The following is a 12,123-nucleotide window of genomic DNA, read 5'->3' as shown; positions in this document are numbered from 1 at the left end:
ATTAGGAGACCCCCCTTTCTCCTACTGTTGCCTCTTAGAAAGGAAATTTCTTAGCTGGGGTTCTGAATTAATAGATGTGTGACTGCCAGAAACTTTCCATAGCTTTAGTATAAAGAAACCATGGTTCCATGTTGGTCTTGTTTCCATGACTAGCCTGAGAACCTCTGGAATGTTTCTGACGGGAGAGAATGGGTTTCCCTCACGAAAGGCTTTGTAGGAATAGCCTTCGGGATGGGCAGCAGGACTTTATGGCCCAGCCCATCAGCAGCCTGGATGGCCTTGGCTTATGAAGTAGACAGAGGGCACCTGATGGGTTTCAGGGCAAGAGTAGTAGCAAGGACTAGAGACAGAAAGTATCCACCATGTTCCCCAGACCCACTTCACTGTCCAGATGGGATGCGTAATAGACTTTTGCACATTTCATGTAATTTCACTATCTTCTTGATCCTCCTCAGCTGCAAGGTAGAGGGGAGACCCCAGTTTTGCTTTCATTTGGGGAAAATATCCTGACCTCCAGAGTGGTTCTTGACTAATGTTATGAATAAACACCAATGATTTGAACTGAAAGTTGGCTAAGATTTATTTACTAAACATTAATTTACTCACCCAGACAACAGGCACCAGCCTTCTTTGCACTTCTGTATCACATTACTGTTTGCAAAGCGTGTTCCATGGAGACTATTTGATTTGGGTCTGTCACAACACCCTTATCACACCATTGCCGTTTTCCAGAGAAGCAGTTGAGACCCGGAGTCATGAACTGACTTACCCAGATTGAAAAAACAAATTTTAGATTTATACCTGCGTTTGTTGGCTTATAAACCTGGGACCCTAAATGGTCATTACTTTCTTTGCTAAAAAAGGAAACACTAAGTAAATTAGGCATCCAGAAAGACTGGATTCTCCTATTTGTTATGATGTTTTAAAAAAAACTAGAATGAGTACTTTCTCAGGTGTTTTGGAAAATGACAAACTATAAATTGGCACATCCCCTTTGTATCCCAGTAGTAAATGTTAAATGTGATTCTTTATGGACTTTACTGCCCGAGGCCCAAAATTGTAAGAAGTCTTTTTTTTTTTTTTTTTTTTTAATCAGAGTGATCAAACTCTGTGTGACTGTGTGTGTGTGCTTATGTGTAAATTTTATAAGTGATTTTTGTTAAGTGTCTGGTGATAGATAAGTAGGATAGACTTAAAAAAAAAATTCTGCTATTCTTCTAGGGTTGAGCTTCATAAAATGAAAATAATCCGGCCAATGCCTGAAGTGGGTAAATATACCATGATCTTCCACACGAGAGACAGAGGCAATGAGGTGAATATAGGACGGTAAGTCCTGCAATCACATGCCTGTCAGGCACCTGGTTAGTGTCTTTTGTTGATAAGGACTCGCTAAATTCGATCAGATGAGTCCGTGTATTTTGTTCAAAGCTTTTTTACTAAGGTTATTTTGAACAGACACAAAAGTGGCGGGAGTGGTATATTGAACCTTCGCGGACCACATACTGGTTCTCTTCCTTGTTCTCTCTTCCTTTTCTGACCTTCTTCTCCCCCACTAGATTTTTTATTTATTTATTTATTTTTAAAAGATTATTTATTTATTTATTTGAGAGAGAGAGTGAGAGAGAGAGAGCATGAGAGGGGAGAAGGTCAGAGGGAGAAGCAGACTCCCCATGGAGCTGGGAGCCTGACATGGGACTCGATCCTGGGACTCTGGGATCATGACCTGAGCCGAAGGCAGTCGCCCAACCAACTGAGCCACCCAGGCGCCCCCCCCACTAGATTTTTTAAAGCAAATCTAATATCACAGTATTTTATGTGTAAATACTTTGGTGTACATCCTTCAGTGTAAGAAGTCTTAAAGAAAGAACCACTGTAGCATTATCATACCTAAAATAAGATTAACAGTACTTCCTCAAGATCATTGAATATCCAGTTAGTGTTTGGATTTCCCTGATTACCTCATAAAATTTTTCCCCCTTAATGGTTGGTTCATTCAGATCAGGATCTAGACAAGGTCCACATAGTGCATTTGGATGATCTCTCTGAAATCTCTTAATCTGTAGATTACCTCTCCCCTACTTTTTTGCCCTTGCATTTTATTTGTTGAACAGACCAGGTCATTTGTCAGATGGAATTTGCTTCCTTGTGGATCTTGTGAATGGCATCCCAGCAGTCAAACGTCATATGTGCCTCTGACTTCCACATTCCCTTGTAAACTGCGAGTTAGATCCTGGAGACTTGAGTGGAATTCAGTACTATTTCAGGCCAAGAACACTTCACTAATGGTGCCATGTAGCTAGCTCCTCTTGTATCACCACAGGAAGACGGAATGTCTGGTCAGGTCTTTGTGATATAGCATTGATCTCTGGGTTTAAGTGTTGTCAGCCCTATCCAGGTTCCCCATTGGCACCCAAAGATCTTAGCAGCCATTGGTGCTCATTGCATAAACTTATTATTTAATTAGGATTGCAAAATTCTGATATTCTGTCATGCCTTCTGCATTGATTAGATAGATTTTTCTGCAAAAAAGGACTTCCCTTCTTCACCTGTTTGACTACACCAGCGTATGGTTTTCAAAGAAAAGGCAGAATGAAGGGGAAGAATCAGTACTGATTTTTCAGTTTTCAAAATGATGAGTTGCTCTTCCCAGCATCCTTCAGGATGTAGTTAATATGATTTTCAATGCCTGGTTTGTCTCATCTTTGGCGAGTGGAATCTTTTTTGAGCTGACTCCTCAATCCTTTGACAAATACACTAGTTTTGAGAGCTCCCTTCCCTGTGCTCCTGTGTGATGAGCTGTTCTAGGCTTATCCTGTACTTCTCATGCTCCAGGAATTGGCCCTTTGACAGAAGAATCCTGGCAGATAAGCCATTTCTTTTTGGGACAATAGTTGAAGAATCTACAGTTCTTTGTTCTGATTTTTAATTCTTTTTTTATATATATATTTTTAAATTTTATTTATTTATTTGAGAGAGAGAAAGAGATCACAAGTAGGCAGAGAGGCAGGCAGAGAGAGAGGGAGAAGCAGACTTCCTGCCCGGCAGAGAGCCTGATGCAGGGCTCGATCCCAGGACCCCAAGACCATGACCTGGGCCGAAGGCAGAGGCTTAATCCACTGAGCCACCCAGGCACCCCTGATTTTTAATTCTAAATTTTAAAACTACAAAGTGCTTTTAGCCCTTTTGTTGGAATCTACATTTTAAAACTGTATTAAAATATCATAGCGCTTTGTTAGAGTTTATATTTTAAAACAACATTAAAAAGGTTCTTAGCCCTTTTTTTAGAATCTGTGACTTTAACAAAACTTCCGTTTTTCCATGTGTCTTTCTAGTGTTTGTCCATAGGGGTGGACAAACCTTTTAAATTAAAAAAATTAATTCTTTTAAATCAATTAAATTAAATTAATTTAAAATTCTTTTAAATTAAAAAAATAATAATTATTGTGGAATAGATCTGAAACAATACTTAAAATTGTTTGAAAAGTGTGAAGATTCTTGATGCAATGAGCAGCGTAATGTCCTCCATCCAATTTATTTATTTTTAAAAAATATATTTATTTATTTATTTGACAGAGAGATAGAGAGTACAAGTAGGCAGAGCATCAGGCAAAGGGAGAAAGAGAAGCAGGCTCTCTGCTGAGCAGGGAGCCTGATGGAGGACTCAATCCCAGGACCCTGAGATCATGACCTGAACCGAAGGCAGAAGTTTAACCCACTGAGCCACCCAGGCCTGACCACCCCCCCCAACCCAATACATGTTTGTTACCCGTGTAACCTCCCCAATCCCTTTTGCTCTTCTTACCCCCAAAAGTCATATTTTCCTGAATTTTTGTGATAAATACTTGTGATAATGATAATTACTTCTGCTGTTTCTTTGTTGTTGTTTTCCCATAGGTGTGTATCCCTCTACAAAAGATTGTTTAATTTTTTGTTTTCCAGTGTTATGTATGTGGAATCACACTGTATTAGTTTTCTCTGACCCTATTGAGTTCAACACTGTGTTTCTGATCTCCGACCACATTGATACTGTAACCGGAATGTATTGCTTTTCATCCAGAATTCCCGGAGACCAATTCAGTTGACCTCCTGCTCCACTCCCGGCACCCGGGGGCTTCAGCCATGCAATTGCTGCTGCTCCATGAAATGCAGCCTGCTACTTTGCATGTCTCTGCGTCTTGCACAGGGTGGTGTTCCTGCCTGCATGTCCTTTCCCTCACCTTTCTCCTCTTCTAAGCCTCGGTCATACGTCCTTTCTGTGCACCCGTCCCTAGACTCCCTTATGAAGTCAGGTGCCGCTTCTTTCATCGTCCTCTGCATATATTCTAACTTTGTTAGAGACTCTTAGGAAAGCTGTGTACCCTCCTGCCTACAGACAACAACATGGGAGGATTCCTAGATACCCTGAAGCTTAGCAGAGGGCCTCTTAGCAGTGGCTGGCACGTATCGCGTTCATCAGTGTTACCTGTGTGTCCTCTGTCCTGTAGACTGGGTGCAATGGTCCCTAGGGTCTTCACATGGGATCTGACACATGACCACACAGTTATCATTGGGGTCCGTTACTTTAGATGGGGAAAATGAACTTTTTGCAGTAGGAAACGCAGTAGGTGCAATAATTTACAATGATGATTTTGTCAAATTTGGGGGCAAGGCAAAAAGCAATGGAATACCTGTTAAATTCTTGCATTACCATTTACATTGTTCTTTTTATCTTCAGGATGAAGCTCTTACATCAGGTATCACGAGTCTGGAGAATAGATGGGTTGACTAGTTGTATTTACAAATTACTCTCTGTGGATTATAATCCTTTGTATACCAACATCACAGTGGATTTCTGGTCTGGTGCATGACCCTGGATCTTCTGGTGACGTTTGGAAGAACTGGATATTTTATTGCAATAATTTTGGACTAGAGACTTTCCCTAGTAGCACACATTAAGAACTGGTCACAGCTAATGACTGAGCTGAATTTTTCCTTTTTGTATTTTCTTAGCAGAGTTCCAAGTAACAGGGACTATAGAACAGTTGTAAGAAGACAGCTTTCTTGGTTGGTTTGCTCCTGGGGGTTATTAAAGACTGTAATACACATACGTGAAGGGCTGAGTCTGCAAAGATTGCTCGAGGGATAACATGAAGTCTACTTGAAAACTTGGACTGAAAGAAATTTAAGTTTGAAGTGATCCGTGACGGGATCAGAAAAGCCCACAGGAAATAGGATTGCTGAGTGGTCCAGAGAACTGGAATTGTTCTCATCTGAGGTAGAAAGGTACGAAGTCTATCTGTTTACTCATTTATCCTGCATGGTCCTCTGAGAAGAGTTGGGTCCCAGGTGAGAAGAAGGCCCCAGAAGAGAGGAGAAAGGCGAAGAATCAAGATGCTGTGAACTTGGGCACGAATGGCGCGGGAGGCCAGTGTCAGAGGAGTGGCCGCCGCTGCTGCTGGTCTGTGGCGAGCGTCCCCTGCCCACATATGCCTCCCTGGAATCGCCCAGCAGGACATACGTTATTTACTACTTTCTAAAGTATTTTTGTAAAATGATTTTGTACATGCAGGATATGAATTAGCAGTTTACAAATCACCTATTAACTAGTCATAGATCGAAAATACCTCTGTAGTAAAATCTGAAAAAAAGCTGTGGATGCCCCATCTTGTTTTTTTTCTGTTGTTTGAGGCCCATAGACATGTTCGTTTCAGTATCCTTGATCCTCAGTGGTTTAGAAACACACAAATTGGACTGACACCCTCCCCCCATCCCACTCACTCTCTTCTTTATCTTTCTGCCCCTTTCTTCTGCTCTTCCTGTGTGCAGTCCCTTTGTATAAATGGGTCCAGGCCTGTGGCTGGTGCATCTGCATCCCATTTCCTGGGCCACATCATACATTTATCCTCCTCATTCTCTTCTGCCTGCTCCTTTCCTGGTCATCGATGCCAGCTGCAGCAGGGCTGGCCTCCAGAGGCCACACCTGGTTGGGTATAGGATAGGAAGGGGCGGAGGCCGGGGCTCGGAAGCCTTTGATTTGGGGGGAAGATGGGGTCGTGGCGCCGACTGGGGCTATGGCAATGATTTGGGAGAAAAGCAGCCAGTACTGCTGAGCTTCCTGGGGTGAGGGGCAGGGGCATGGGAGGATCATCTCAGGAAGGTAATAGGAGGTGGGTACTGGAATACAGAAATACTCAGAGGTGGATACTTGGATACAGAACTAATATTATGTTTGCATGGGTGAACGGACACATAAATAACGTAGATGTGGATGTTCTTCAGCAAGCACTGTGGCTCTGTGCCCCAGGCTCTCCCGATCCATCATTACAATATGACACTTTAATTGTTCAACTTGAACATGAATGAGTGCCAGCCGATGAGTGTAAATAATGTCCTTCCCGAACAAGGCGAGGGAGGGGAGGAAGGGCATGGGGCTCCCAGGAAAGGCAGCGGTCGCCTCCCAAGTGGGGAAGGAGAATTGGAAAGGAAAATACATTTTATAGACCAGGACAGGTTTACCTAGGGCTGGCCTGGTTTACCTTTAACTCAGAAAGGACAAGTAAAAGCTGTTTTTGTTTTTTTCAATTAGCAAAGAAATAATGTTGGTTTTCCATCATTTTTCCCCATGCTGTTTTCTCTCTTTTCTGCCAGATCTTGAGCACTCTGCCCCAAATTCTCTTAATTACAATCATATACCAACTGAACTGTTGTGATTGCCAACAGCCCATGCCGGGGATCCCCAGTTCAGAGCTGTGGGTCCCTGGTCATGGTTGGCAGGGTAAAGGAAGAGAATATACTGTGCGAAAGGAATTTGAGGATCCATATTTGAGAATTCAGTTTCTTAGTAAATGGAAACAAAATACAGCTCCTATCATGTGGAAATTCTCTGCGTATTTTCAGCTACTAACAGGCATCTGTGTATTTTGGGCAATGTTTTAGAAACCTCTGCTCTATGCCAATTACTGTTTTTCAGGTTATTCTTTTTTAAAGAGTTCATTTTTTTTATTAGAGAACATGAGGGAGAGCGAGAGAGAGTGCATTAGTGGGAGGAGGGACAGAGGGAGAGGGAGAAGCAGACTCCACGTTGAGTAGGGAGCCTGATGCAGGACTTAATCCCAGGACCCTGAGACCATGACCTGAGCTGAAGGCAGATGTTTAACTGACTGAGCCACCCAGGCGCCCCCAAGTTATTCTTTCAATCAAGATGCCTCATCATGGGGACACCTGGGTGGCTCAGTGGTTAAGCGTCTGCCTTCCACTCAGGTCATGATCCCAGGGTCCTGGGATCAAGCCCCGCATTGGGCTCCCTGCTTGGTGGGAAGCCTGCTTCTCCCTCTCCCACTCCCCCTGCTTGTGTTCCCTCTCTCACTGAGTTTCTTTCCGTCAAATAAATAAAATATTAAAAAAAAAATATTCCTCATCATGCAACTTTCCAGGGTGGAAGAGAATTTTTTAAGATCTTTGCTTATTGCTGTCATCCTCCTGCTTCCCTTCACAGCCAGGGAGGAGTTTGGCCTCAAAGGAAGGAAGTTTCCCCAGTTCCTGCTCTGTTTTCACTGTCAACTGCTATAAAGAGGCCAGACTTTTTGAACTTTGTAGACAGGCCTCTAGTAATTGCTAATGATTGTCTCAGCCTGGTCTATTTGGCCATCACAAATACATGAACAGCATGCTACTTTACATGTTTTCATTTTTTCTCACCCTGCCACTTAGTTGTTTTTTTTTTTTTTTTAATTTTATTTATTTGACAGAGATCACAAGTAGGCAGAGAGGCAGGCAGAGAGAGGGGAAGCAGGTTCTCTGCTCAGCAGAGAACCCAATGCAGGGCTCAATCCCAGCACCCTGAGATTATGACCTGAGCCCAAGGCAGAGGCTTAACCCACTGAGCCACCTAGGTGCCCCTCAGTTTTTTTTTTTTTTAAATTTTATTTTTTCAGTGTCCCAAGATTCATTGTTTATGTACTACACCCAGTGCCTTGAGTATGTTCCTGTGCATGTGTGTGTATGTGTGTGTAATTTCGGGCCTTGGAAGAGAGGTTGGTGAAGGGTGTGTCATAACAATAACTGAGTGCTTGCTCTGCATTAGCCAAGTTACCTATGTGTGTGTGTGTGTGTCTTTTAACTTTCCAGTAGCCCTGTAGGCACGTATGTACTCCCAAGACAAAACCAGATTGAAGTTAAGTAACTTCTGAACTTGGTAAGAGGAAGAGCGAAGTCTTAAACTCAAGTCTCTCTCCACTACCTCGTGCCCTCCCACCTTGAATACCACCACATTGTCAGGAGATGATGAGATTTCTCTGTGAGGCCAGCAAGGCAGAGATCTCATTTGTAGTAAGGACTGTAGAAATAATACACAGAACATGAGATGCATCTGTTAAAATGTCTTATCTTGACAACCCTAGTACATTCTTCTGTGGAGTAGGAGTTGTGCTGAAAAGCTCTTACTCCACTATTGTTGGAGGGTCAGTCCATCTAGACCAGTGGATCTGGTCATCAAGCCTACTGTAATAAATCGAAGTAATGTGACATTAGTTGGCATGTTTCCAAAGATTATGGGCCATGCACAGGCCTTCAGTCCAGACTTACATTATAACTTCTTATTGGGGTCTCATAGCCTGTTGCCATTCTGATGCACTTGACATAACTTACAGAACCCTTCCAGTCGCCTCTGAGGTTAGACCTGTTTTCCTGAAGCAGGTTCCAAGAGGCTAAGCAAATTGCCCAAGTCCTGCCGAGCTGGGATTTGGAGGCAGACAACGGACTCCAGAGCTTATTTTCTTAACCAACCAACCAATACACTGAGAGAGGAAATAAGGATGGGCAGTTACCTAGAGAGGGGCTGTGCCCTTCAAAGACCACCCCGAAACACGAAACACATCTGCAGTTAAATAAATTGGGATTATGACTCCCAGTGAGGGAGAACACACCATGGGGAACCATAAGCTATCTTAGGAAAAGGGAGTTAGAACCTATTCTAGCATTTGGGTTTCAGTTGGTTCATTTGGGGAGGGCCTACGCAATAGGATGTTCTCTACATTGGACATTGTCAGAAAGCAGGGACAATTCTGAGTGTGAATAAATTTTATTCATTGGGACTAGCAGGAAAATAGAACTGTAATTGGTAAACTCGTAGCAGTCACTTATTTTAGCCAAAGGAGGGTAGGTTTGGCATTTTGCAGGTGGCACGGTGACCTTGTACTTGTGCTTGGACAGAATTAAAAGGTGGGCTCATTTTCCCTCATTTTGTGGGACCTTATCTGAGGTCGGTATTCTGTGAGATTGTTTGCATCCCGTAGGATTGTTTACATCTAATGGCCTAGGTGTGAGGGCAGCCTCATTTCTGAATGTCAGGAGCTGCTCTCATTTTCTTTTTTAGCAGGAACTCCAGGTACAGGCCACAAGAAAAAGAAAAGGTATGATGGCACCCTTTCTCTTTAACCCTAGGGTTTGGCTGTTTGTCTCTGAAGTTAAGTCTCTGTATTGTGTGTTGTGTGTTGGGAGTTGGCTGGGCACTGTGGGAAGGGTTGCTTGGAGGAGGGTCTGGGAACTCTGCATTTCTCAGCAATGCTGCCTGTTCCCAAGATGTTTGTACATCTCATGAGATGGGGCCACTCAAGCCTTCTAAAAATGTCACACATGAAAGCAAACTCCCTATCTTGCAACTAGTCTTACAGCTTGCAACTAGCCTTCGGCGGGGGTTTCTTTTTTTTTTCAGCCTCACCCGTAGGAGGTGATAAGGATCTGGGTGTGGTAAAGCAGAAAAGACAAAGGAAAGGAAATATTAGATACCAAAGGAGAAACACTTGTTCAATCAATAGAGATAAGAAAGCAGCTGAGTTTCCAGTTTCTCGGCCCTACTGGGCTTGTCAGGGATGGGTGGGGGTGGGGCGGGGTGGAGGTTTGAGAGGGGATTGGATTTTCAAACTCACATGACCATTATCTGTTCTAGTTCTTCTTCATCAGTAGCCAGGAAGTACCCGTCTACCCTTCAGAATCCGAGCCTCTCTTTGTATCCTGCTCAGGTACAAAGTAAGATGTAGGGCTTACAAACCTGAACAGTAGGCTCACTCTTTCTTTCTCTCTCTCTTTCCCTCCTTCCTTCCTTCCCTCCCCCTCGTTCCCTTTCTTACTTCTTCCTTTTCTTTCATTCTTGGTTTATGTATTTATTTTTAAGGGTGGGAGGGAGAGAAAGAGAGAGAATCCTGAACAGACCCCCCTCCCCCACTAAGCCCAGAGGGGGCTCAATCCCAAAACCCTGAGATCACCGTGGAGCAAAACCAAGAGCCAGCCACCTAACTGAGCCACCCAGGTGCCCCTGAGCAGTAGGCTTTCTGACACAGCCCGCCAGGAGCCTGAGTGGCAACCTGGAAGGAATGAGCCAACCAAGAGACCATGATGACCCTCTGGCAGTGCAACCCAGTAACACCTACCCCAGAGTTAGCCTGACTCATTTTGGGTGTTAGGCAGTAATCGTTCTTTGTGCACCTGATAAGCAGGCCCATGGTCTGTTGGAGAAGTGGCATTTTCTCAAGATGGCTTTGTCTTCGTGGGTCTTGAACCCAACAACCTGCCGGCTCCCTGCTCGCCTTCCACTGCTTGGTCTAGCGGGGCTGGAGGTGGCATTGTTGAGGCTGGACCTGGGCCTCGCCCTGAATGGTGGTTCGAGTCTCACTGTGAGTCCCACTTCCAGAAGGGGAGAGCTGGGCTGCCATGGCAGGTGGAAAGGGGTGGAAGCAGAAACTAGGCAGAGCGGAAATTGCTCTGTAGTTAAACTGGAGACCCTGGAGCAGAAAGCGCAGGGGCCTGAATGGCCGATTCTCTGCAGAGGGGTCCTCGGGCCTGGGTTTGTCTCAGCTGGAAGATACATCCTCCCACGTGTTGGGGGCCTGCACATAGTGGGTACCTGCATGCAGAGACTTACTTGATTTTTGGGGTGGATCAAAAACCTGTCCACATTTACACTGGAATTTGCACCTTCTCTGAAGATAAGGCTGAGGCTCCACTAGGAATCTAGCTAGAGAGGGGACAAAGGGCACTGATTAAAGGCCTGTGTTCTTTCTAGGTACTTCTTGGTAGAGAAGGCAGGAGGTAAGATTTAGAGAGCAGCAGGAGGGCCATCTTGCCCATGAGAGCTCTTCCTGCTCCTACAGCTGCCTTGGATTCCAGCAACCAGAGATCAATTTTCAGTTATCAATGAAAAATCCACAGAGAAGATGAAGAGAGATGGGAACTAGTTGTCACTCACTAGTTGTACAAAGCCTTTCCCTTAACTCAGCCGAGATCAAATCAACAGGAGAATGGAATTTTGTGGGTAGATAGAGTTTGGGGAGCATGCACGAAGCCCTAGAGGGGAAGTCAGAAGTGGGTTTGGGGCAGACTTTGCTCAGGCAGCAGACAGCAGGAGGCACTGGAAAATCTGGTTATCAGCGAAAGAAAAAGACATCAGAATGCATGGGAGGCATTTAAAAGCCTGGCCCAGTGTAAGCGCTCTCCCTCTCCTTCTCTCCTAAAAGACCATGGAGAAAACTTTCTCAGCTAAGTGCAGATGTCATTTATTTACCCTGACAGCAGAAGCACTCCCCTGGAGAGACACGGTGAGGGGCAAGGTTGGATGAGTGTCAGGACAGGAACCTTTGGCCCGATGTCCTGGGAATTAAGATCAGACGCTGTCCCAGCATTTCCTCAGGTGCATGGCAGAGGTGTGTCCGCACCCCACTCCTCCCCTGTCCCTTCCTAGCCCGGGGGCTCAGCCTCACTCACCAGGATGTGGGATAGGGGCACTCCTTGTGACAGAGTTGCTGTGAGTAGGACCCTGAAGAAAACCTATACTTCCTTCATAGGATACATCATTCACAGCTGTAAGTTCGAGTTGCTTCCCTTGCAGGAGGAAAAGGATTGAGGAGCTGGAGCTCCATTACCACTACTGGGCTAAGTGAAGCAGGAGTGAAAAGTCAAAGTCAATTTAGAATTTCCAACCATCAAAACCATACAGCAAAGTTACAGGGCATCCAGCAGGAAACCTCACCCAATCGCATTTTCTATCGCCTAAACATTAATTCCCATGAACCTAAAAGACTCTTCCATTGAAACACTCGTTTTGCTATGTGACCAATTATGCCAACTGGTGAAAACAAAAGAAAATGAACA

At 44.4% G+C, this 12,123-nt stretch overlaps 1 protein-coding gene across 4 annotated transcripts in view; it reads left to right on the top strand.

The window, feature by feature from the left end:
• Window positions 1–5,650, top strand: part of B4GALT4 (beta-1,4-galactosyltransferase 4) — a 29,397-nt gene extending 23,747 nt beyond the window's left edge. For 2 of the 4 annotated variants that reach the window (XM_004761379.3, XM_004761380.3), the window contains exons 6-7: window positions 1,222–1,326; window positions 4,715–5,650. In XM_004761379.3, coding sequence (XP_004761436.1) covers window positions 1,222–1,326; window positions 4,715–4,847 — 238 coding nt within the window. In that variant the 3' untranslated portion in view covers window positions 4,848–5,650. The remainder of the gene's footprint in view (window positions 1–1,221; window positions 1,327–4,714) is intronic. The other 2 variants (XR_006609099.1, XM_013060943.2) reach the window with 2 other exon arrangements.
• The last annotated feature ends 6,473 nt before the right edge of the window (window positions 5,651–12,123 follow it).

Source organism: Mustela putorius, unplaced genomic scaffold (genome assembly GCF_011764305.1).
Source record: "Mustela putorius furo isolate JIRA1106 unplaced genomic scaffold, ASM1176430v1.1 tig00003834_pilon_pilon_pilon, whole genome shotgun sequence".
Classification (NCBI taxonomy): Eukaryota; Metazoa; Chordata; class Mammalia; order Carnivora; family Mustelidae; genus Mustela; species Mustela putorius.
This window is presented reverse-complemented; position numbering and strand designations above follow the sequence as displayed.